The sequence below is a fragment of the Myotis myotis genome, unplaced genomic scaffold, assembly GCF_014108235.1.
Source record: "Myotis myotis isolate mMyoMyo1 unplaced genomic scaffold, mMyoMyo1.p scaffold_m19_p_45, whole genome shotgun sequence".
Lineage (NCBI taxonomy): Eukaryota > Metazoa > Chordata > Mammalia > Chiroptera > Vespertilionidae > Myotis > Myotis myotis.
Window position 1 is genome coordinate 362,654 of NW_023416352.1, and position 25,577 is coordinate 388,230.

Genomic DNA, 25,577 nt, shown 5'->3' on the forward strand with positions numbered 1-25,577 from the left:
TAGCTGTAGGGCAACATGCCCACCACGGCTGCCAGCCCATCTCCCACTTACCTCCCGACGACCTGGGAGGCTTTAGCCAGAAAGGGGGTTCCTCGGCATGGGGCGCCCCACAACTCCGGTTGCAGCCGCCCCGCCCTCTGTTTTGGTGTCACCTTTTTCATTGTGTGTGACAAGAACCATGGGGAGCCAGCACCTTTGGCAATCCTTTGTTTTGCCAAGTAATTAGTGGTCTGAATCTAAAAGGGGTGTTGTATCATTTTTTTAAAATATATTTTTATTAATTTCAGAGAAGGAGAGAGATAGAAACATCAGTGAGAGAGAGAACCATTGATTGGCTGCCTCCTGCACACCCCCTACTGGAGATCCGGCCCGAAACCCAGGCATGTGCCCTTGACCAGAATCGAACCCGGGACCTTTCAGTCCGCAGGCCGACGCTCTATCCACTGAGCCAAACCGGCTAGGGCTGCTGTATCATTATCGGTTCAGTCAGTCCCGTCATGGCCTTGGCCATGTACCAAGTGTGTGGTCCTGACCGTAAGTATTATGCTATTTCTTTTTTTGTTTGTTAATCCTCACCCGAGGATGATTTTAGAGAGAAGGAAGGGGAGAGAAAGAGAAACAAAGATGTGAGAGACACATCGGTTGGTTGCCTCCTGAATGTGCGACTGGGGTCAGGGATCAAACCTGTAACCCATGCATGCAGCCTGGACTGGGAATCGGGAATCGAACCCTCAACCCTTTGGTGTGTGGATGGTTGCTCTAACCACTGAGAAACACAGGCCAGGGCTCTCTTTTTGTACATTTTTATTTGATTTGTTTTGAGAGAGAGAAACATCGATTTGTTGTTCCACTTACTTATGCATTCAATGGTAGATTCTTGTGTGTATCCTGACCAGGGATCTAACCGAAACCTTGGGGTACCGGATAACACTACCCAACTGAGCTACCGGGCCAGGGCTGTTACTTCTATGATCATCGTTCCCGTCTTTGGCCTAAGACTGCCCTCTCTCCAACTTCTCTCAAAGACCAGACACAGACTGAAGAAATTCTTCATTTTATTTCCACCACACACACCCCACACCCCAAGGATCACTTCCTGTCCTCTCTCACCTACACAGAGCCCCGCCCCAACAATTTCACAAAACACTGCTTTCCTCCCAGAGCTAAATGAACACCCAGTCACCAACTATGGCCACACCCGCCCTGCCGGCCTCCCCATCTGCCCCCACAGCCACTAGCTCTGTGAACGGGCTCCCGGCACCAATGTATTTCCCAGGGTCACCTGGCTTGCTGTTTTTGCTTAATGATGTGGGTGTCGATCTTAAAGCCCTCCCTGACTTTTCCCCAGAGGGCTCTCCCGTCTTCATCTGCCCTCACTCTGCTCAGCTTCCCGGCCTCACTGCCCTGCTGGACAGACCCTGAGCTCCCCGGGGCCCCAGTCCCTCAGCTGTCACCTGAGAAGTGTTGATAGTGACTAAGGCCAGAGGTGTCATGATTCTGGGGAGGGAAGACGGGAGCAAAATCAGAAATGGACAAGGACACAAGGAGAAAAGGAGAGAGATGGGGGGATGGAAAGAGGCTAGAGGCAGAGGGATGACAGAGGAACCCTCCCACCTCAGCCCCAGAAACAGAGGTGAAGACCAGCGCCCCCTCCAGCCCCAAGCCCTGCCCATCTAGCAGCTGTGGGTCCTCTGGCTCCGAGCCTTGTACACCTCGATGAGCAGGTCCTTGACGTACTGGATCTCCCGCTCCACGGACTCGGCCCTCTCCCTCAGCTCGCGGTTCCGCGCCTCCAGCCCTTGGCACTCCCCCTCCAGGGCCTCCCCCTCTGCCCGCTTCCTCTGGCGGTACCTCAGAGCCGCTGACTTGTTCTGGTCTCTCTTCTTTTGCTTGCGGTCCCCTCGAGTGGTGGCAGGATTGGGGTAGGGGGCCGGGCGAGAGGGTGGAGGTGGGGGAGGGGGCTGCTGTGCTGGGGGAAGGGTAGCCAACCCTGCATCCCCCTGCCCAGCCTCGTTGCGGCAGTACATGACCAGCAGGTCGAGGGTATCCAGGGCAGGGGGCTGAGGGAGGTCGAAGGTGGGCAGGGGGAGAGGAAGGGAGGGCACTGGTGGCGGTGGTGGCGGTGGTGTCAGCGGCAGCGGCTGTGGTGGTGGGGAGGGCGGTGGGAGAAGTGGGCCATCAAGGAAATAGTCTTCCATCTGCTCCAGCTCCTTCTTGAGGAGGGAGGCCATGGCTTCCAGGTCAGGGGGGGATGGGGAAGGTGGGGGGAGGGCACCTGAGGGTAAGGGGGGCTCCAAAGGGAGGAGGGCTGTAAAGTCAACCCGCTCAGTCATCCAGTCCGAGAAGCCATCACCTGGAGGAGTGAAGAAGGACAAGTTCCTTGAGTTCCTGGTTTCCCACCCAACTGGGTGCTCACTCATCCCCGCTTCATTCATCTCCTCCATTGAGTAAACCCTCCAACGAGCCAATCAGTCTACCGACTGGTCAATGAACTAATTGACCAACCAATCAACGAAGTGAATCCGTCAATCAATCAACTCTTTCAATCAACCAATTAATGAACCCGTCAACCAACCGATGATCCAAACAACAAGAGAGTCAACCAGCCATTCTGCAACCATTCCAACATCCTCGCTACGGATTAACCTATGTCTGTGGTTTCCCCGATGTACTCTGTAGTTTATCCTAAAAAGCAAACTAGACCCCGCATACCCGGTTTCACCTTTAATCCATTCATTACTGAAGACCCACTGTGTTCCACGCATTTGGGGCACACGCATGAATACAGTAATTCCTGCCTCAGGGCCTCCGCATATGCTGTTCTCTCCACCTGAAAAGCTCTTCCCTTGGGTCTTATCATGGCCCATTCCTTCCCATCCTTTAGGCCTCAGCCAAATCAGTACCTACTTGGCCAGGGTTTCCTGGCTACCCACTCTAAACTAGGTCCCGGTGTCATTTTTTTTTAGCTCACAACTAAGTGTTCCCCACTTATCCCACAACGTCCTCATTTTATTCCTCTGGTCTGTCTCCCCACTAGAGTGTGAGCTCTAGGAGGGCAGGGATCATGTTCGTTTTGTTCCTAATTATATCCCCAGCACTTAAAACAGTGCCTGACATAGTACAGGCACTCAATAATGACTTATCCAATTCATAAATAAATGCATTCTTCCTCCTCCTACCCTGCCCCCCCAAGTCCCAGCTCACCCCACCTCCATTCCCCACCTGCCCTTACCTGTCAGGGGCTCTCCCCCCCCTGGAAGCCCGCCCTCCAGGGCTCCCCCAAGGACCTCATAGGGGCCCAGGGGGGCAGGGGCCAGGGGGAGTTTCCCATAGTCGACGAGCCAGCCCAGCCCGCTAGCTGGGAGCAGGGCCCTGTCCAGCTCCAGCCCCAGGGTCGCCAGGAGTGACATGGCTGCAGCACAGGCGCTGGGCACGGGTGGCAATGAAGGAGGCTGCACCAACAGCTGGGAGGCGGCTCTGGAGGTTGCTCAGCTGGGCGAAGACAGGCACCAAGGTGAAAGTGGAGGACCTACAAGTGTGAGACAGAAGTAGGTGGGATCACAGGCCAGCCTCACTCGTACAGAAACCAAGCCACATCCCCATGGCCCCAGGGTCCTCCCTCCCGCTTCCAACTGGGATTGGGGTTATACATCGCCCTCTCAGAATCCTAAATCTGCCCCTTCCCCAAATCTCTGAGCCCTACCCACTCCCAAGGGAATTCTTTTTTAAAAAAAAATATTTTTATTGATTCCAGAGAGTTCGGGAGAGGGTGAGAGAGACAGAAACCTCAATGATGGGAGAGGATCATTGATCGGCTGCCTCTTGCATGCCCCCCACTGGGGATGGAGCCCCCAACCCAGGCATGTACCCTGACATGGTTCATAAGTTGAAGCTCAACCACTGGGCTACGCCAGCCGGGCGGGAGTTCTCTTTACGCCTGACTTCAAAATCCCAAAACCCAATCCTTCCAATACAGCAACCTAATGGTTTCCCAGGGGAATTTCCTTCAGAAGATTAGCACTCTAGGGTGCAGTTAAAGTAGGGCTTGGCCCTCATTAGCTGTCGAGGTCTGGGCAGGGGCATGGCTTAGCTTCTTGGGTTCTAGGCCACCTTCTGGTTTATGATTGGCTGATGTGATGGGTTGGGGCATGGTGCAGCGGTTCTCAACCTGTGGATCGCGACCCCTTCACAGGGGTCACCTAAGACCATCGGAAAACACATTACATATTGTTTTTGTGATTAATCAGTATGTTTAATTATGTTCAATCTGTAACAATGAAATTGGGAGTCACCACAACATGAGGAACTGTATTAAAAGGTCGCGGCATTAGGGAGGTTGAGAACCACTGCTTTAGCCCCTCCCACCCACACCATAATATTCCACCTTAAAAGAACTCAGTCCCAGGGGAATTTTCTTCCAGTCACGTTCCTCCTTCTCAATCATTTCCTTTAGGGCCCCACCCCCTCCCTAGGTTCCATCCCAAATCAATTCCCAGGGGAATTCCCCCTGTGCCCGCCGCCAACCTCATCAATATTATCCATTCACATCCCATCCTTCCCCTTTTGAGAACTCTGCAGCGACCTCCATTGTCCCTCTAAGCCCCGCCCACTGCTTATCTTAGCCCCGCCCCTCCCCGATGATTCCCCAGAGGCCCCGCCTCTTTCTCCAATCGCAACCCCCGCCCTCTTCTCAAGGTGCGCTTAGCCCCGCCTCTCACAATGGCTCCGGTAAGCCCCACCCTTCGCGACGGCCGTGGCCCTAGCTCCACCCCATTCTTTTTTTTCCTTTTTTCTGAGGAAAGGGGGAGGACAGGGGGAGGAGAAGGAAGAGATCGCTCCACCCCATTCTTAACAGGGTGTCTCAAAGCCCCGCTTTCCACCCAAGTTAAACCAGCACCCGCCCCAGCAGACGCCTGAATAAAAAACAGGGCGGCTGTGCTGTGCGACTAAGCAATGTGGAGCAGGGAGGGGGGAGGGGACGGCGACCAGCTTCCACATGCCCCCGCCCACCCATCCACACTTGGCTTTCTCGCCGATGGCCAAAGCGCATGCTCCGCCCCTGAAACGGTCCCAAGGCGCACACGCTTCTGCCCTCCTGGGGGCTAGTGCGCATGTGCAGCGGCTTACTGCCAGCCCTTCACACGGAAATACGGGCTCTGGTGCGCTAATGCGCATGAGCAACGGCGCGTGGACAGATTCGTTCCCGCATAACAAATAAGTAAAACCCTCTCTGGGGGCTAGTACGCCGGCGCAAGCGCACGCGGGCCGTCTTTAACGCCAACATTCTCTGTAAGAAAGCTCCCTTCCCCACCATTGGGCCGAGTGCGCATGCTCGGCAGCGCGCCGACGCGCGAGTTCCCTCTTCTGCGCCTGCGCGACCGTGATCCCTCACTCTCAACTCCCCACCCCCCTTCTCAGGCCTGGTCGTGAAGGCCGCGAGGTTCGAAAGGGCGGGAAAGGCAGTTGGAGCCGGAGGGACGAGCGGTTACTCACTCCATGGCGGCGGAAAGGAGAGGCAGCAGCGGCCTCGGCTGAAGAGAGAAGGCGGGAGTGGAGAGCGCAGGCGCGGTGAGCGCGGAGACGGGCCGGGGGCACGGAGGGGTCGCGGCTACAGAGCCATGGCGGGGCTACGCGGGCGGAGGCGGTGTCGCGGCAGCGTGGGGAGAGATCCTGTTCTGACGTGACCTGAGGATGGGGAATGAGGCGGCCCCGGGGACCGGGGACAGATATACCGGGGGCGGCGCAGCACGGCACGCCGGATCCTTCCGCGCCCCGCCCCGGCGGGGCCCCAACAGGCCGGCGGGCCTGGCCCCCTCCTCCTCTCGGGGCTCGGGCCCCTTCCTCCTTCGGACCCCAAGAGTTCGGCCCGCTCCTGCCTCCGGCCTAGGACCCAGCTCCCTTTTTCTTCCGACCCCGAGGGTTCTGGCCCTCCCTTCCCTGAGGCTCTGGGGTCCGGTCTTCTGCTCCCTTTGATCCAGCGGCCTGGTTTCTTCCTTTGCTTCACGGATTTCCGTCCAGCCCCATGCTGGTGTCTTAGTCCCGCGTGAGCCACAGACCTGCCACGGTGGCCCTGGGAAAATAACCGAAATCCTCAGGCCTCAGATCGGTAGGGAACTGTCTGCAAAAGGAGAATAGGCAGCTGTGCCTGATGAGGTGGTTTGTGAGAATCAAATAAGTTGATGCTCGGGAAGCCCCACGCACAGAGCCCAGCTCGTACATGTCCGTTCGACGTATTTTATTATCAATGGGGACTCTGGGGCCCCCACTCTCCCCACACCCCTACCCCCACCGCGGCAAGCGCCTCGGGGAGACACGTGTTGTTTTAATCCTGACCCGAGGATATTTTCTCCCATTGATTTTTAGAGAGCGTGGAAGGGAGGAGGAAGAGAGAAAAAAAATATCAATGTGAGCCCTAGCCGGTTTAGCTCAGTGGATAGAGCATCGGCCTGCGGACTGAAGGGTCCCGGGTTCGATTTTGCTTGGGGGCATGTACCTTGGTTGCGGGCACATCCACAGTAGGGGGCGTGCAGGAGGCAGCTGATGGATGTTTCTGGCTCTCTCTCTCCCTTCCTCTCTGTAAAAAATCAATAATATATATTTTTTTAAAGAAATATCAATGTGAGGTAGACACATGGACTGATTGCCTCCCACCCGAGTCCCAACCTGGGCCAGGAATCAAACCTGGGACCCTTGGGTGCTGGACCAACATTCTACCCACTGAGCCACACAGGCTAGGCAGGGCAAGAGCCTCAGAGGGCCCTTCTTGTGTGTGATTCTCTCTAAGCTGGCAATTTTCAGCCATCCCACCGTCACCCGTTCCAGATGTTGGGTGTTCAGCCCCATCTTGGCCCACGGGTGCAGGGAATTGGGCATCCTCGCCCCCACTCCACCCTTTTCACCGTCCACTGCCCACCTTCCCATAGCCGTGTCCACAGCACTGCCCTCAGGCCAGGTATTTGGTTCGTTCTGCCCCTGCTCTCACCCTGACTTCCTGAGATGCCCCCCCACTAGGTTAGTCTCACAACCCTGCCCCAAACAGGGAGATCTGTACCACCGTTTGTAACAGGGAGCGTCCTGGCCATTCCTTCCCTGCGCGCTGGGCCCTCCACCATCCCGAGTGGATGCGGGTCTTTCCTCTGCGGCAGAAACTTCTCTTTCCCGCCCTGCATCTGTCCACATCAGGACATTACACCTGGAGTTCAGCCTTCATCACTCTTATGGCAGTTACGGGGCTGAATCAAAATCCAAAGAAGTGGGGGAGCCCTAATCCTGAGGGTTATGTGGGGAGTAAAGACATGCAGGCTTCCCCTCCCCCCCTTCTCTAAACATGCAGGAAGTCCTTGGGCTCTGACCACTTTCCCGCAGAGCACTTCTGTCCACTCTGCCAGTATCTGAGCACTTGCTCGATATTCCCTTGAGTTGGTAGAGGCTACATTATCGCCTAGACATCACTGAGTAGCAGTTAAGGTCGTAGATCTGGAACCAGGTTGTTTGGGTTCAAACCCTAGTTGCACCCCACTTACTAGCTGTGACACTGGCGAGTTCCCTTATACTTTCCTATGCCTCAGATTCCTCGTGGTTTGGGGGGGGAGGGGGCATTAACAGTATCTACTACTCAGGTCTGTTATGAGGATTAAATGAGTTAATACAGGTCAGGTGCTTAGACTAGTGCCTGACACACAGAGGCTGTTACTATTATTATTATTGGGGTGGGTATGTTTTATCTTCATTGCTAAGCAGTTAGCGCTTTAAAGCTATAACTGGTGCCCTGGCCAGTGTAGCTCAGTAGATAGAATGTCAGCCTGGACCAAATACCTGCGATGCAGGTTCGATTCCTGAATCCCCATTGGGCTGCATGGAGGAGGCAACCAATCAATGTCTGTCTGTCTCTCTCTCTCTCTCTCTCTCTCTCTCTCTCTCTCTCTCTCTCTCTCTCTCTCTCCCCCTCTCTCCCCCTCCCTCCCTTCCTCCCCCTCCCTCCTTCCCTCCCTCCCTCCCTCCCTCCCCCCTTCCTTCCACACTCTGAATCAATGGAAAAAACATCCTCAGGTGAGGATTAACAAAAATAACAAAAACTGTGGTCTTCTTCCTTTTAAATGAAACTTAAGGACCGGCCTCCTTTCACTTGTCAGTAGAGATTTGAGCAATAACAGGGGAAGATTGGGGCAGTGCTGGACAGACTGCTGGCAGTGAGGAGACACAGTCAAACCCGTCCCCCCCCTCACACACACACCCTCGCGCTTCTGAGAACTTCTAGGTTATGCACTGGGACTAGGTAGAGGTTTTGTTGTTGTTGTGTTTGTTTGTTTCTCTTTTTTTGGAAGTAATTTTAGGTTTATAGAAAAGTCACAAAAATAATCGTCACAAACAACCCTAGCCAGTTTAGCTCAGTGGATAGAACATCAGCCTGTGGACTGAAGGGACCCAGGTTTGATCCCCAGCCCTGGTCGGGGCTCATGCAGGAGGCACTCGATGTGTCTCTCTCACATCCATGTTTCCTTCTCTGTGTGTCTCTCCTGCTCCGTTCCACTCTCTAAAAATCAATGGCAAAATATCCTCAGATGAGGATTAGCAAAAATAAAAAAATTAAAAAGTTAAAATTTAAAAGCTAGTACAGAGTTTTCGTACACCCCTCACCTAATGGCCCCCATTGTTACATTTCTATTAGCTAAACTTCAACTTTATGTGATTTCACTGGTTGTTCCCTAAGACTTTTTTTGTCCCAGGATCCCTTCCAAGATGCCATATGACATTTAGTCCTCGCATCTCCTTAGCCTCCTTGGTCTGCAGCAGTTTCTCTGCCTTTCCTTGCCTTTCATGACCAGGGCCAGTTGGCTATTCTGTGGAAAGTCCCTCCGTTTGATTTCGTCTCATAGACTGGGATTATGGGTTTTTGAGAGGATGGTCAGATAGGATTTTTTTAAAATATTTTTTATTGATTTCAGAGAGGAAGGGAGAAGGAGAGAGATAGAAACATCAATGATAGAATCATTGATTGGCTGCCTCCTGCATGCCCCCCACTGGGGATTGAGGCCACAACCCGGCATGTGCCCTTGACCGGAATCGAACCCAGGACCCTTCAGTCCACAGGCCGGTGCTTTATCCACTGAGCCACACCAGCTAGGGCTAGGGTGTTTTTTAATAACTGGACATGAACTAGCTCTGTATGGGAATCATATTGCTGGCTGGGTGCAGGGTATGCTGACTGAGAAAACATTGGGGCAGGGACCTGGTGCCTTTTCTCTCTGCAGCTGTTGGATCCCAACCAGTTCAACCCTGGTGCCGACTGCCCCACCCAAGATCTTGACTCAGTCATGCTGAGTGGGTGCCAGTTCTCACCCTTAGTGGCCTAGCCCTTCCAGGCACATTCTAACTCATGTGCAGTGGGTCATAGTGGCTGCCTGTGAACCCCGGTCTAGGCACCCAGAGCCTGCTTTTGTGCCCATCCGTGACGGGACCTGTGGCCCCTCCAGGATTCAGAAGCCTCCGCCTCCCCCAGCTTGGAAGAGTCCTCCAGGGTCCGGGTGTCCCAGCCCTTTCTACTGGAGCTGGGGCTGGTGGCATGGGAGGGGCTGTGGGGGATTCTTTTTCAGTTCGGAAGGACCAGATTTGTGGAGTGAGGTGACGGTTGCAGGCAGATTGCATCACCCTGGCTCTTTGGTGGGAGGCGGAGTGGAGGGATTCTCCGGGGGCCTCAGGCCACCTGGCAACAAGCTCCTGATTAGCGGAGAGGCACCAGCACAGCAGGGGAGGGTAGTGGAGGGGGAGGGGGAGCAGCCACCTGTGCAGAACCCTGAGAATCTGAGAAGCAAGGGCGAGAGGAGCCTCAGATCATAGCGGCTAACCCACTGTCTTGCAGAGGGCGAGACTGAGGCCCCAGGAGGTGAAAGGCGTTTATACAATCACACTGCTAGTTAGAGCCCAGGCCTCCCAACACTTCACAGCTTCCAGGGCTGCAAGCCCCAGGGAGAATCTGTCTGCTCCTCTCAGATCTGACCCCCAGTCCCTGGCATAGCCTGCTGGGAGGCCACCAGGCCTGGCCCTTCGCCTCTAGTTTGCTGCTGCTCATTCTAATGACTCTGACTTGCCTCTGCCCATCTCCCGTGCCCTAGAGGAGGCCCTCACCTGTGCTATTGCAGCAACCCTCACTGGTCTCACAGTTCAGGAGACAGGCTGGCATGATGGAAAGGGCACCCACCGAGTTTGCATCAGCTGGACCCAGGTTCCAGTCCTGAGCCTCAGCCACCTCCTGCAAAGTGGGTCAGAACGAGGGCTCTGGAGCCAGCCTGCTGGGTTCACATCGCAATGCCAGCCTCTGTGACCCTCAGCAAGTGGCATCTTCTCCCTGTGGCACAGTTTCATCCATAACGTGGGGTAAGAGGACCCACCTCTTAGGGTGGTTGTAAGGAAATCGATAAATGTGTGAAATTGCTAGAACGGGACCTGCCTAGTTATGAACATTAGTTATTTCTCTCTAAGGCGTCGGGTGCCAGGAGGATTGTGTGGAACGATGTAGGTAAAACCAGCAGCACTTAATAATTCAAGGATCTCTATATGTTTATTTCTCTTCCTGCCCCCATCACACTTTGTTCTGTTTTCATGGCTGCCTCCCAGACAATGTTTGTGTACGTGACTGTTTCCCTGAGCACTTAGAAGGCAAGGTCCTCCTCCCTACCCCCAGCCCTGTGCTGCTGTAGGCATCAGTTCACTTTGGGGGAGGGGGGTAATCTTTACTTTTAGAGAGAGAAACATCATTGTGAGAGAACATCGATCATTCGCCTCCCATGTGCACCCCAACCGGGAATCGAACCCACAAACCTTAGGTGTATGCGATGACACTCCAACCAACGGAACCACCCCGCCGGGGCGGCATCTGTTCACTTTTAAATGAGTTGCTCATGCACAAAGGCTGGGGAGTTCAGCACTGTTGTCCCTGAAGAGGCACTAGGGCAGGTATCTGGGTTATTTAGGCTGCGGGGGCAGAGTTGGAGGTGGGCGTCCTGGCAAACAAGGGCAGGAAGGCCAAGGCCAGCTCACTAGGCGAAAGGGCAGCTCGGGGCACAGGTCTGCCGCGTGGCCTCTCGGCTCAGAGTCCTCCGAGCCCCTTCCCGGCCCTCACTCCTGCTACTCCTTCCTCGGCAGAGGTAGCCAAGCTCTTAGAACCTAGTTAGGCCCACACTGCACCCTCTGTGTCACCTTCAGTGATCTTCTGTATTAGCTTCTGTGCTCACTGCTCTAAGAAATTGCCACAAACTGTAATGGCTTAAAATAACACACATTTAGTTCCTTTGAGTTCCGGGGACCAAAAGTATAAAATGGTCGGCAGGGCTGTGTTCCTTCTAGAAGCTCCAGGGAGAACCCGTTTCCTGGCCTTTTCCAGCTGCTGGAGGCCACCTGCATTCCCTGGCTCATCGCCCCTCTTCTCATCCCTCCAGCCTCTGCTTCCATCGTGACATCTCCTAGTTTTCCTTTGATCTTCTTGCCCCTTTTACAGAGACCCCTGTGATTACCTAGGGCCGCCCAGATCACCCAGGATGTCTGCATCACAAGACCCTTGTTTCAATCACAGCAGCAGGGTGCCTTTTGCCACGTGGGGTCACTTATTCACAGGTTCTGGGGGTTCGAGTGTGAACATGTTTGGGGGCGCCATTGTCCAGCCTACCTCACCTCCCCTCTTGGAGCCTCAGTTTCCTCATCTGGAAGACACACACTAGGGCCAGCACTGGGGCGCCCCCTCCCTTACAGGCCCACGGGGCCCACAGGGAAAGCACAGCTGAAGGTAATTGACAGCACAGTGTCCTGGAGCTTGGGGTGTCATCACTTGCCACTGCTTGGCCTCCAGCAGGACACCGTGCCCCCTTGTTGCTGTTGCCTCATCAGTGAAGTGGGGACAGTCGGGATAATATGTGAAAAAGCCTAAAATGGCGCTGGCTCAGTCAGCCGGCCTGTGTCGGGCCGGCCAGCGCAGCCCTGGGCCCCCCGAGCGGAACCGGTGCTGCTCGGGGCGGCTCATCTTGCTGGGCAGCAATGCCAGCCGCCGGTGAAGCACTTCTGATTTCACAGAAGTTGGAAACCAGGTTTTTCTGCAAGATCCACATTTTAAAAGGTTGGCAAGTGATTCAGAGAAACGCCAACAGACCACAGCGTGGATAGATAGCTCAGGCTGTGGGCCCTCCCTGACCCTTGTGTTCAGTGGTTCCCCGCACCCCAGGCCTGCAGTTCTCCCTCTCGTAGCAGAGAGCAGAAGGAACCGAGTCCTCCTCCCAGTCCTGGGTCTCGGCCCAGACCCACAGAGTCTGGAGGGCAGTGTTGGTGGGCGCAGGGAAGGAGCTCTCTAGAGGAACGTCCTGGGGAGTCAGTGCCTGCTAAAGGGGCTGGTGTCTTCGTACCCCACCTGTTCCAGAGGCCACCAGGAACACATAGACTTGAACAACTTGAGTCTCTTGTGCCTTGTAGCCAGGGAGGCCGCCCACCACAGGGATCTGTGAGGTGGCTGAGGAAGGGGGTGTTAGGGTTTATAGGAGCCGGGCTGGGTTGGGTGACTGGGAGGGATCAGGGAAGCAGGGACAAGTCCATCACTGAGTATTTTGATCTTCTCCAGAGGGTGGCGCAGCACTGTGGTTAGTTAAGAAGCAGCCATCAGCGTTTGGTCATTTTTGTGCTTTGAACAATGTTCATGTTTTTGTCTGTCTGCTTTTTGTCTCGGCCCATCACGATCAGAGTGGTCTTGCCGGTGGTGCTTTGTGACGTGATGGTCCCCATTCCACAGGAGAGCACCAGGGCCAGACTGGCAGGGCTGCCCTTCCCTTCCTCACAGCAGTGTGTTCATCCTTCCCAGCAGTGGGGAGGGGTAGAGGGAAGCAGAGCCTGAACCCAGCCAACACCCACTGGGGTGGCCAGTCACAGTGGGAGCTGAGGGAAACGAGAGGGAGGTGGAGACGGAGGCAGGAAACCACAGCAGGTAAACCTCGCAGGCACCCAGGGTCCCCCAAGTGCCCCCTCCACAGGCGTGGAGAACATTGGGGGTCAGTGGTCAGCAGAGACCTGCGCCTCGGCCTGCTTAGCTCAAGAGTCCTTTGCCCTCTGCCCATGCCCGCCCAGAGCAGGAACGAATTCCTGAGGGGGGCTGGTAGACAGGAAAGAGCAGCTGATGTCCCCCCTCTTCACTCCAAGCCAGAAGCTTGAGAAGGCAGGCAGCCCTGAACTGATCCAGAATGAGACCTAAACTAGCCTGGGTGGTGATAGAGGTGGCCCGGGGTGTCATGAGAGAATGGGAAAGGGGTACCAGACGTGGCACATGGTGTGTGAAAAAATGTCACATTGGAGAGGCTCCTGAGGCCCAGCTCGGCTCTGGGGCCAGTCCTAACTACCTGTGCCCCTTTGGGCAAGTTACCTAAGTTCTCTGAACTTCACTTTGCTCATCTGGAAGATGGGAACACTAACGGCTCCCACTTCGTAAGGCCGTGAGCAGTGCAGGTAAAGCACTGCCAACAGCCCAGCACAGAAAGTCCTGGAACCTTAGCGTGTGGGTGACGCCCAGGGACAGGTAGAGGCTGTGGTTGCTTCTGATTCTCAGAATCTAAGCCACCCTGTCCCCACCTCTGGGGGCTTTCTCCTGGTTCCCAGAGAAACCGTCTCCATGGTAACTGTCTGCCACAACCTGGCCAGGACCTTCCCCTCCCTCCCCCACTGACATCACTGCCTCTCCCCTGGGCCATTGGTGTGGATTACAGGAGAGCGGCTGGGAAGGGGGCACATGTGTGTGCGGTTCTCTCAGCAGGTGTGCTTGTGCCTTAGCCTCTCTCCAGGACTTTTGTTGTTGTTGTCAATTTTATTTTTGAGAGAAACCTCGATGTGTTGTTCCACTTATGTATTCGTTGGTTGCTTTTTGCCCTGACCAGGGACTGAACCCGAACCCCATCAGGGCCAAGACCTTTTCTTATTCATCCTGACTTTGACATGTATGTTGATGTTGGACAAGTTACTTAACTGGAAAGGGAGATGCTAATGGTACCTCGTGGTGGGAGGAGTGAGAGCTAAACCAATTAGTACCTGAAAAGCACTTAAAATAGTACCTAGTACATGCCCAGCGTGGCTCAGTGGTGGAGTGTTGGCCTTTGAACCAGGAATTCGCTGTTCTATTCAAGTCACGTGCCCGGGTTGTGGGCTCAGATCTCCAGTAGGGGGTGTGCAGGAAGCAGCCGATCGATGATTCTTTCTCATTGATGCTTCTGTCTGTCTCTCCCTCTCACTTCCTCTCTGAAATCAATAATATGTATATGGTACCTAGTATAAAGCAACCCCAGGGCCCACTTATTCCATTGATAAGCATTTAACTGTGATGGCCAGCAACTAGTGCAGACCCTGGGATACAGCAGTGAAAACACGAAAATCCTGCCTCTGGTGGAGCTGACATTCTGATGTGGAAACAGACAATAAACAAGACATTGGATTTCAGAGTGGTAGTTCTAGAATCTTCCTTCAGATCTACTCTTCTGGTTTTTAACTTTTCTGCGCATGTCTTACCTGATTGGTTATCCCTGTGGGGAAAATTGCTGTTTGTCCCACCACCTGAGCTCCTTTGGGTACAATTCCAGGCCTCAGGAGCAGAAAGGAGAATGTAATTGCTAATTAGATGTGAAATGACTTCTTGGGGTAGAGATCGTATTTTCAAGGGAGAGAAAAGGAGAAGGATGAGTCCACGAATCATTTAGGCAGCAGCTTGAGGCAGCAGGCAGTGTCGGTGCCTGGCCAGGTTGGCTGCCCCCGGAGAGCTTGCTTCCGTCTCCGTCTCCGTCGGAGCAGGATCGTGCACCTGCTTACAATGATTTCCAGAATCTAGTGAGTGAGAAAAAGAACAGTGCATCCGGCATTCAGCCTTGTGTGTACAAAAGGGGGAGAGTGCAAACTGGGCATTTGCTTAGAGACACTGAAAATCTCTGGGAAAGAGGCACAAGAAACCGAACAGCTTGTCTCCGGGGAAGAGAGCTGGTGACGGTGGGGACAGGGGGCGGGTAGAGACCATGGTGTTCCCTGTTGTACGTTTTGAATGTAGAACCATATGAACAAACTGCCTCTTCACAAAAAGAATTCAGTTTTCATTTTTAAAATAGCCACCACTGAGGCATTGGGTGGCTGTGAAATGGAACACGTGGGATGAAGCCTCCTTGGCAGCTAGTTTGCAGTAACATTTAGGCGTTTAAACAGTAAACACCGAAATGTGCAGTAAACCTGGAGGGATCCCTTCATGGGATTTGGCCTGGAGAAAAGACGGGTAGCATGACAGGCAGTGAGGCTTTCCATGGCCCCTCCCCCTGAGGAGCAGACAGACAGACACATGCACCTCCTCTTTGTCTCCACACGGCTCCCTAATACTTACTGCAAGTCAGTTAGACCTGGGAGGTTGGTGTGTGCTGGTCCTGGGGGAGGAGCAGGCCGGAGGGAGTTAGGACTGGAGTCCCAGGTGCGCGCCTCCATCCCACCTTCCTGTTGGGGAGACCTTGTACTGTGGAAGGAGATGGCCTTCGCACGGAGCCATGCACTGAGGTGTCCGTGCCGCTGATGTGGCTTAGAGAAACTGCTCTGCCCTCCCTGGCTCTGTGCAGCTGTACCAGAGCTGGCCATGCTCACCCGGCAGAATGGATGTCTAAGGACTGGACACAAGAGTCCAGGCCACCACCAGCTCCCTCCAAGACTCCCCCCATCTCCCAGCAGCCTGGGTGAGTCTTTCAAAACATAAATCAGCCCTAGCCTGTTTGGCTCAGTGGATAGAGCATCAGCCTGTAGACTGAAGGGTCCCAGGCTCTATTCCGGTCAAGGGCACATGCCTGGGTTGCAAGCTCTATCCCCAGTAGGGGGTGTGCAGAGGCAGCTTATCAATGATTCTCATCATTGATGTTTCTATCTCTCCCTCTCCCTTCCTCTCTAAAATCAATAAAAATATTAAAAAAAAACAAACAAAAAAATCAGCACAGTCCTGTCCCGGCCTTTGTGTTGCTGTCTCTGTGGCCTGGAAAGGACGCTGCCTTGGCTAAGATCTGGTTAGCAAGCCATTCGTTGCTTATTGTATTATTGGTAAATAGCTAATTCCATGGGGGAGAATTCACACAGAGCCAGTGCCTGTCCTTCCTGGGCACCAGCGCCGTCGGCAGCTCCACCAGCTGGCCGTGGGCAGAATGCCAGGGGCATTTGCTCCAGTCACTCCCCAGAACTTTCGTTAATAAGTTGACATTTCCTGGGCTCTGAGGATGCACAGGCACGCGCTAATAAAACAGGCGCCTGACAGGGATCGGACCATTTCCTCTTCACAAAGACCATATGATTCACGAGCTCTGGCCCTTTTTTTGTTTTTGTTTTTCTTTGGGAGACTGAGTCATAGGGATGAACCTAGAATCTGAGCTCCCAGGGCCAAGAGCAGAGAAGCAGGGGCTCAGGCTGATAGGCTGTGTCTTGCCAGGTGACTGACAGAGAAGGACAGGCAAAGGCCCCTGCCCTCGGGCACACACAAGTCCACAGGGCTTACTAATGACCACTACAGGCCTGCTGCCACAGCCCCATCCCACCCATCAGTGGACTAGCAGACCTGGATTCATAGTCCTGGATCCCATCCAGGAGCCCTCGGAATCAAGCCAGGACTCCTTGCTGCGCCCAATGAAGCAGCGTTTCTGCGATAAAGGAAGGGGGCGGGAACGGGGGCAGCAGCTCTCTGGGCCCCAGTGGATGAGCCTCATGGGGGAGGGTCACTCAAGCTTCTGAGGGGGAGCCGATGAAGGGCAGCGGTGGGGTCAGGAAGGGAAGCATCATGGCTTTGTCTTCAGGAGATGGACTAGCCAGGCCCCAGCCCCCCCTCCCTCAGCCTGCTGCTCCAGCCACAATTGTACAGAAGCTGGCCTGTGTGTGTCACCCCCTCCGCATCTGTCTGCTCAGAGAACCTCATTCCATCTTTAAGACTTCATTCTGCCCCTGGCTGAGTTGCTCAATGGTTAGAGTGTCGCCTGTGATTCCCAGTCCAGGGCACGTACCTCGGTTGCCCCATAGGGGCACATATGGGAAGCAATCAGTCGATGTGTGCCTCTCACATCATGTAGGTGTTTTTCTCTCTTCCTCCCCCTCCCTCCTCCCTTTCACTCTCTTCTAGAAAGTAATGGAAAAAATATACTTGGGTGAGGGTTAAAAAAACAACAACAAAAAGACTTAATTCTGCCACCTCCTCCTCCTCTGCCCCAGGCAGAACTTGAGGTCTTGACCTTGGAGAAGTCATGTTCTCTCTGAGCCTGTTCCCTGCTCGTTGAGCCGCAGCCGGTGCCCTTATACAGGCTTGTGCCGCAGCCAGGATTCAAACCGATGACCCTTTGGTGCAGGGGACCACACTCACCAACCGAGCCACAGTGGCCAGGGCCCCTGTCCTTCTTAATCCTTTATTTCCTCTTGGTCCAAGGCTGATGTCCTCCCATTTTTGTTCCCAAACACCCCTGTTCCAGATACCTGAGGAGAGGGATTGGTATGGGGGGGAGGGAAAGTCCCAGCCTGGTTAACCCCTCACCCAGCGCCGGTGCCCCCAGTTCCCTTCCATGCTCTGCTTTCTCTCGTTCCTCGTGCATAGACCGTACAACACGATGGTGACTTATTTGAACGATTGTTGTTTTTCTGTCTGCTGGGCTGTAAGCTCCATGACAACAGGGTGCCCTCTGTCTCGTTCACAGCCATGTTTCCAGGGCCTTGAGCGGTGCCTGTACATAGCGGGTGCTCCCAAATATTTGTTGAATGAATGAATGTTCTACTGTAAAGAATTTGTTTACTCTCTATAATCTCACCTTGGGGGGATGGGCCTCTTTTTCTCTTCATGTATGACTGTACAGAGTAGGGCTGAGTTAGATACTAAAGTTAGGAGTTTAGTGGCAAAAGAACTAAAGATAGAGAAGGTGACTGGACCTGGGCGAAGCTGGAGGTGACCGCAGAGAACCCTGGTGCTCAGTCAGGGGTGGGTTGTGTGTAGGTTGGAATCCCAGGTGGGCCTTTCTGACTTTCCTGGGCTGGGGAGGCAAGGAGATCTGGTTTGAAAAAACTTGGGCAGCATGGGACAGGCTCTGCCCAGTTCCATCAGTGACCTCAAGGGAGTCCCTGCTCGTGGCCTCGAGTTCATCCTGGGTGAACTGCAGACGGGCATGTCTGTGCTGCCCGGCCTAGGCACGCACCCAGCAAGGCCCACTTCTCCAGTTTCTGTTCCTCCCACTTTCCCCGAGCACCGTCAGCTTCTCTTTTAGGAAAACTCGCCACTGTGGTCGAAGTGGGAAACCTGCGTCAGCTCATAACAGTGTGTCAGCTGCACTTGTGGGAAATTCCCAGAATCCTAGTTGTCGATGGCTTTGTTAACTGGGACACACCCTGCAGACCCTCATCACTTTATTTTATTTGGATAAAAACTTATACATTTTCTCTTCCCCTCGTATCACAGCACATTGTCAGGGGTCCCCAGACCACCCTCAGATTTGGTGATTCACCAGAAGGACTCAGAACTCAGCACAGCGGTTAGGCTCGTAGTTACAGTGAGAATCAGCCCAGAGCCCTAACCGGTTTGGCTCAGTGGATAGAGCATCGGCCTGCGGACTGAAGGGTCCCAGGTTCGATTCCAGTCAAGGGCATGTACCTTAGTTGCGGGCACATCCCCAGTGGGGGGTGTGCAGGAGGCAGCTGATGGATGTTTCTCTCTCATCGATGTTTCTAACTCTCTATCCCTCTCCCTTCCTCTCTGTAAAAAATCAATAAAATATATTTAAAAAAAAAAAAAAAAAAGAATCAGCCCAGGGAAAAGGCACCGCAAGGCAGAATCCAGGAGAGACCAGGCACCAGCTTCCGTTGTCTCTTCCAGGGACGTCACACAGACAGCGCTTAACGCTCCCAGCAACGATGTGTGACCGCACACGGCAAGCCTTGCTGTCCAGGCTTTTTATTAAAAGTCTGTCACATTTTTTACTCAGTGTCCAACCCCTGCAGAGGTCAAACTGATACTGTGTGGCCCAATGCCCCATCTTTTTTTTTTTTTTTTTTAATTTTAAAAATTTGTTTTATTGATTTTTTTACAGAGAGGAAGGGAGAGGTATCGAGAGTTAGAAACATCTATGAGAGAGAAACATCAATCAGCTGCCTCCTGCACACCCCCTACTGGGATGTGCCCGCAACCCAGGTACATGCCCTTGACTGGAATTGATCCTGGGACCCTTGAGTCCGCAGGCTGACGCTCTATCCACTGAGCCAAACCAGTCAGGGCCCAATGCCCCATCTTAAAGACACTCTCTATCAGGCAGGACACTCTAAGGCAACCATGTCAAACTCGTGGCCAGCGAGTCACATGCCTCGTTTAAATAAATGAGGCTCGCAGCCCACTGGCCTCAAGTTTGACATGCTTGCTCTAAGGGTTTAGAGCAGCTCTTCTCAACCTGTGGGTCGTGACCCCTTTGGGAGTCGAACGACCCTTTCGCAGGGGTTGCCTAAGACCATCGGAAAGCACATATATAATTACATATTGTTTTTGTGATTAATCACTATGTTTTAATTATGTCCAATTTGTAACAATGAAAAGACATCCTGCGTATCAGGTATTTACATGACGATTCATAACAGTAGCAACATTACAGTTATGAAGTAGCAACAAAAATAATTTTACGGTTGGGGGTCACCACAACATGAGGAACTGTATTAAAGGGTCGTGGCATTAGGAAGGTTGAGAACCACTGGTTTAGAGGTTCCCTCCCAGGAGCCCATCAAGGGCCAGTCCTTTGTTTGGAACGTGCAAGGTGTGGACAGCTCGGACCTGCTGAGTAACCCTTTACTGCACACGCTCCCTCCAGCCGCACAATCATTTAGCGCCCCAGAAGCACACCTGTTTCAGCCACTTTCACCAGCCCTTCCTCCCCATCTTCTGGTTGGTCCCACACCCTCCAGCACTCCGCTTAGGCGTGTGCTTCCTGGAACCGGGGCCAGAGAGCCTTGGCCCTGCTCCCACATGCGACCCAGCCCTGGCTGCCCCTGCCTGCAGTCCTGGGATTGAAGCTGATGTTTGCCATGTCTCTGGCTGCCCTGAAGAGGGGGCCAAGGCTTAGTAACCTCTCTGGGCCTCACTCTCCTAGTCTGTAAAGTGAACCTGCCCCAAATGGACCTGTTTTCGGGAGCAAGTGAGCAATAAGGCATCTTAAACACATAGACAGGCGGGACCGATGTGTGGTAAGCCATTATTAGTAGATCCCTGGCAGCTGGGATGTTGGAAACAAATGCCGCATTTGATAAATGGCAAACCACAAGCCCCCGTAGAAGACTTTTTTTTGCAGTTTTTTAATAGTATAAAAAGCAAAGACCTTTGTATAAATGCTCTTCGGGAGAACTTTAACTGCAATTTATTAATAGCTAAAGCTCTCAGGGGCTGAGGAACTGAGACATGTGGGTGGCTGCTAACAACAAACCCAGCTTGAGGTGGCTCTGCAGTGACAGGTGTGTGCACTCACGCAAGAAGGGCTGGGTGCCAGCGTGCTTGGGGCCTCAGACACTTGCTGTGGCCTCCTGAGAGTAAAGAGGCCTTGCTCTGAAGCCCCCAGAAGAGCTTTGTAAAAATGTCAAGGCCAGGATCCTGCCCCAGAATGACATCCATCATTAATCTGGCAGCGTCGGATTTTTTTTTTTAATTGAATTGAGAGAGAGAGAGAGAGAGAGAGAGAGAGAGAGACTGAGAGAGGATTGATTTGTTGTCCCACTTGTTTATGCATTCATTGGTTGCTTCGTGTATGTCCCCTACCTGGAGATGTAACCCACAACCTTGGTGTAGCGGGATGATGCTCTAACCAACTGAGCTACCCAGCCAGGGCCCGTGTACCTTTTGAATGCTCCCAGGAGCTGCTCATGGGCAGCCTATTGAGATCTGCTTAGACTGAGCAGACCCACCAGGACCATGGGCGGCCGTGGGGTCCTTTCTCCAGAAGCACATGGCTGTGTGGAGGAGAGACCTGGCAAAAAAATAATAGGGTTCTTAGAGGAAGGCAGGGGGCGAGGTGGGAGTTGCGGAGGGGCAGCTACAGTGGGGTGAGGACTGACAAATTACTGTAACCTGAGCTTCTTCCCCATCTGTGCCCTGGGGCCGTCTTCTCAGCCTCCCGGTAGGATGACTGGGAAGTTAGCTTAGGGCCCAGCTGAGGAGTGTGGGTAGCACAGGGCTGGGCACACAGCTGCTGGGGCTGCGGTTAGCTGCTGGGAAATCCCGTCTCCGCGTTGGAACTGGTGCTCGTCCTGCAGCCAGAGGGCCCGCTGAGCCGTGGCAGCTGGACCGTGAATTCATATTAAACCTGAGGTCAGCCACAGCCCACATGGCTTCTTCACGAGAATTTCTTCACGGCTGGGTGCTCACAGCCCCTGCTGCTGAGTTATCCCCTCACTGCACAGTCCTCCTTCCTCCCCAGCCCCAGGGGCTCTCCCCGGAGTGGAAATGTGGGCCTGTGCCTGTGCCTGGCAGCAGTGGCAGTGAGCGCCCTAACTAGTGCCCAACCGTTCGCCACACTTGAGCGCAGTAGCTGCTACCCCGCTTTCCCGCTGAGGGAACTGAGCCTCAGAGAGGTTTGCTGTCCCTTGGTAGAGATTGGAGCGCTAAGGAGTCACAAAGTCACGCCTCACTTTCATCAGACACTTTCTGCTTCCCAACTGCATTCGTTCTTTTTTTCTTTCTTTTTCTTTCAGAGAGGAGAGCTGGGTGCCAGCATGGGAGGGAGGGAGAGAGAGAGAAAAACATCCATGATGAGAGAGAATCATTGACCAGCTGAAGGACTGCGCCTTCAAGCCCTCTGATTGAGCCCTTGGGTTTCATGCCCGCCCCTTAGTTAGAAGGAAGGTGGGGGTTGCTCCAACAGGCCCTCTGTCCTCCTAAATGATGAGGGATGCGCATGGATGGAGCCCCACCATAGAGCTCAGCTTTCCAGGGCCTGTTCCTTGAGGTCCACCAGGCCGCTCAAGGAGGCACACTCTACCCCCTTCCTCTCCCCGCTTCCAGCCGCAGCAGGGAACCCTGGGGAGCAGATCCTACAGGTGGAGCTGGGTGTGCTTCGGGGACTGAGGTCAGTTCAGGTGCCTGCCCTTGGACTCCCCATGGCCGTGGGGCTCCTGCTCTGCTGAGCACACGCAGGTCCCAAGCACTCTCTCCCAGCGCCGAGCCGCCGCTCCGCCTTTGCTAGCTGACTTAGGGCCGGTCAGGAAGAGGAGAGCGGCCTCGTTAGGACAGTCCGTCCCCGCCGCTCTCCAGACCGCGCCCGTGCCGGTGAGGCTGCCTTTCCAAAACTGCCATCTGACCATGTCACTTCCTCTGCTTTAAAAATCTTCCCAAGGTTGCGGACGACGCTGACGATTTGCTTTGGGAGCTGGAGAGCTGTTGCCACCGGAGTCTGGAGCCATGAGCGGGTTTAATTTTGGAGGCACTGGGGCCCCCACAGGCGGGTTCACATTTGGCACTGCAAAGACAGCGACAACCACCCCTGCCACCGGGTTTTCTTTCTCTACGCCTGGCACTGGCGGGTTTAATTTTGGGGCTCCCTCCCAGCCCACTGCGAGCACCCCTTCTACCAGCCTGTTCTCACTCCCTACCCAAGCGCCAGCAACACAGACCTCAGGATTCAGTTTTGGAACCACAACTCCTGCTACTGGAGGCACTGGGTTTTCCTTAGGGATCAGCACCCCAAAGCTAAACTTGGGCAATGCAGCTGCCACCCCAGCCACAGCACAGCCCACTGGCTTCGGGCTCGGTAGCAGCACCCTCACCAACGCCATCTCCAGCGCCGTCACCTCCAGCCAGGGCACAGCACCCACCGGCTTTGTGTTTGGCTCCACCACCACCTCTTCTGCTCCATCCACCACACCCGGGGGCTTCTCGTTCACAGGTGGAGGCACGACCCAGGCTGGGGGGACCTCCAGTTTCAGTATTGGCTCCATGGGGAGTTCGGCCCAGCCCACGACACTTGCCGGGTTGGCCTTCACTCCGGCCACACCGGCAGCCACTGGAGCAGGAACCACACAGCCAGCTGCTCCCGCACCCACTGCTGCCACCACCAGTGCTGGACCCACACTCTTTGCTTCGCTAGCTACTGCTCCGACCTCGTCTGCTGCCACCGGGCTCTCTCTTGGGACCCCAGCAACCACGGCTGGAACGTCTGGGCCTGGAATGCTGGGCTTCAGCCTAAAGGGTCCTGGAGCAGCTCCCACCACGTCCACAGCGACATCCACCGCCGCCACCACCACCAGCACCAGCAGCTTCTCCTTGAATCTAAAACCCCTGGCACCAGCCGGGATCCCCAGCAATGCGCCCACTGCCATAACCGCTCCGTCTGGCCCCAGTGCGGCCACTGGGGCGGCCACCAGTCCCGTGATGACCTACGCCCAGCTGGAGAGTCTGATCAACAAGTGGAGCCTGGAGCTGGAGGACCAGGAGCGGCACTTCCTGCAGCAGGCCACCCAGGTCAACGCCTGGGACCGCACGCTGATCGAGAACGGGGAGAAGATCACCGCCCTCCACCGCGAGGTGGAGAAGGTGAAGCTGGACCAGAAGAGGCTGGACCAAGAGCTGGACTTCATCCTGTCGCAGCAGAAGGAGCTGGAGGACCTGCTGAGCCCTCTGGAGGAGTCCGTCAAGGAGCAGAGCGGGACCGTCTACCTGCAGCACGCCGACGAGGAGCGCGAGAAGACCTACAAGCTGGCCGAGAACATCGACGCACAGCTGAAGCGCATGGCCCAGGACCTCAAGGACATCATCGAGCACCTGAACACGTCCGGGGGCCCCGCCGACACCAGCGACCCGCTGCAGCAGATCTGCAAGATCCTCAACGCACACATGGACTCCCTGCAGTGGATCGACCAGAACTCGGCCCTGCTGCAGAGGAAGGTGGAGGAGGTGACCAAGGTGTGCGAGGGGCGACGCAAGGAGCAGGAGCGCAGCTTCCGGATCACGTTCGACTGAGCCCGTGGCCGGCCGCAGGGCCGCGGGTTCCCAGAGTGTTCAGTGGGGGAGTGTGCGGTTACTGTCTAGCTTGTGTTTGCTATGAAATGCTGTTTGATTGTCTGTTTCTTTCAAACAGTTGTGCTGCCGAGAGAACTGTTTGTGGTCTGAGTTTTTGCATTTATCAGTAGAAGTATTCCGAGTGTTCTAGTCCGAGCAGCAGCCTAGTAGGTATGCTTTCTCTGTATAACTTCTTTGTTTATCCCAGACCCTTTTCTTTTTTTCTTTTTTTAAATATATTTTTATTGATCTTAGAAAGAGGAAGGAAAGGAGAGAGAGAGGAAGGAAAAAAACCCCACACTTTGATGTGAGAGAAAGCATCGATCTGTTGCCTCCTGCACACACCCCAACTGGGGATCAAACCCGCAGCCCCGGGTGTGTGCCCTGACTGGGAATCAAACCTGCAACCTTTCGGTGCACAGGACAGAGCTCAACCAACTGAGCCACACCGGCCAGGGCCCAGGCCCTTTTCACCTACTGCAGCCTTCCTCGTCGTCACTCCAGCCAAGTGCTGGAGAAGTGCCCACTCACGTGAGAGCCGTCTGCCTCCCAGCCCGGTTCCCTGGGCAGCCTCTCTGTCTACCACGTAGTCATAGGTGCCGTGTAAAAAGACTTGGTTCTCGGGGAGACAGCAGCCTGGGGTAAGGTGCACATGTGGAAACTAGCCACCTGTGCAAAGTGACTTGTGCCTAGAACAGGCCGTGAGATAATGAACTTCCCAAGAGGAGACAGGGCAGGTAGATGAGGGACTTGAACAAGGTGATGACAGAAGGGTCAGACTTGGGCCGGGGGGTCTCTGTGTTGCCCGGCAGACACACCTCGGCTTCCTGGTCTCAATGTTAGGCCACCCCACAGCCGTGTCGGGGGGCGTCCTGCCGTGCCCGCACCACAGTGAGCTTGCACAGACTTGCCGCTCTGTATTGTGCCGACTGTTTGCTTCTGTGCCTCACGTTAGATTGTGAGCCGCTGTGGGCAGGGAGTGTTTCTTGTTCCCCTTTGTGTCCTCAGCACAATCCCTGTCATATTTATCAAATGAGTGAACAATGGAGATGAAACCCGGCATAAAACGTTAATCCACAAAACGCCTGCTGAAACGGCAGAGGCAGCCACAGACTGGGTTCTGCCAAGTGTTCCCGACGCCGAAGCAACCCTGTCAGCCAGTGAGGCCCAGTCCAGAGGCAGAAGCCAGCCCGCGGCAGCCCAGTGTCTTTCCTGTCTTTCCACGCGCTGCACTCGGACGTACCCAGGACTGTATGTCGCTTTCCTAAATAAAATAAAATTCATTGTGGAACAGAAAGTAAGCTGTGCTGTTCCTGTGGATAGCTTAAAGGGAGCAAGCTGGGTAAAAGGAGCAGGTTCCAGAAGACGAGCTCAGAAACAAGCCACACTGAGCAGGACACGGCGTTCTCACTGCACACACCCAAGTCGCGGGTTCCTCTGACGCTGGTGGCGGGAGGACAGGACACAGGGAACCTGTGAAGTGTGTCGCTTTGGGTTACAGCGTAGAAGACATAAATGTCACCTGTCCCCATCCCTCAGGGTCACAGGTGTCCGCAGC

At 54.5% G+C, this 25,577-nt stretch overlaps 3 protein-coding genes across 6 annotated transcripts in view; 2 read left to right on the plus strand and 1 right to left on the minus strand.

The window, feature by feature from the left end:
* Positions 1 to 787: 787 nt before the first annotated feature.
* On the minus strand, positions 788 to 6,083 carry ATF5 (activating transcription factor 5). Its single transcript, XM_036307073.1, has 3 exons — positions 5,494 to 6,083; positions 3,233 to 3,529; positions 788 to 2,353 (listed from the first exon to the last, which is right to left on the minus strand). The coding sequence occupies exons 2-3, from the start codon at positions 3,408 to 3,410 to the stop codon at positions 1,674 to 1,676; spliced, it is 858 nt and encodes a 285-aa protein (XP_036162966.1). The 5' UTR covers positions 3,411 to 3,529; positions 5,494 to 6,083; the 3' UTR covers positions 788 to 1,673.
* NUP62 (nucleoporin 62) lies at positions 5,431 to 24,115 on the plus strand. The gene is made up of 2 exons (XM_036307071.1): positions 5,431 to 5,568; positions 22,359 to 24,115. The coding sequence occupies exon 2, from the start codon at positions 22,424 to 22,426 to the stop codon at positions 23,978 to 23,980; it is 1,557 nt and encodes a 518-aa protein (XP_036162964.1). The 5' UTR covers positions 5,431 to 5,568; positions 22,359 to 22,423; the 3' UTR covers positions 23,981 to 24,115.
* IL4I1 (interleukin 4 induced 1) overlaps positions 5,441 to 25,577 on the plus strand; it is a 33,666-nt gene continuing 13,529 nt past the window's right edge. For all 4 annotated transcript variants that reach the window (XM_036307066.1, XM_036307068.1, XM_036307070.1 and 1 more), the window contains exon 1: positions 5,441 to 5,568. The gene's annotated coding sequence lies outside the window, so the exon portion shown is untranslated. The remainder of the gene's footprint in view (positions 5,569 to 25,577) is intronic.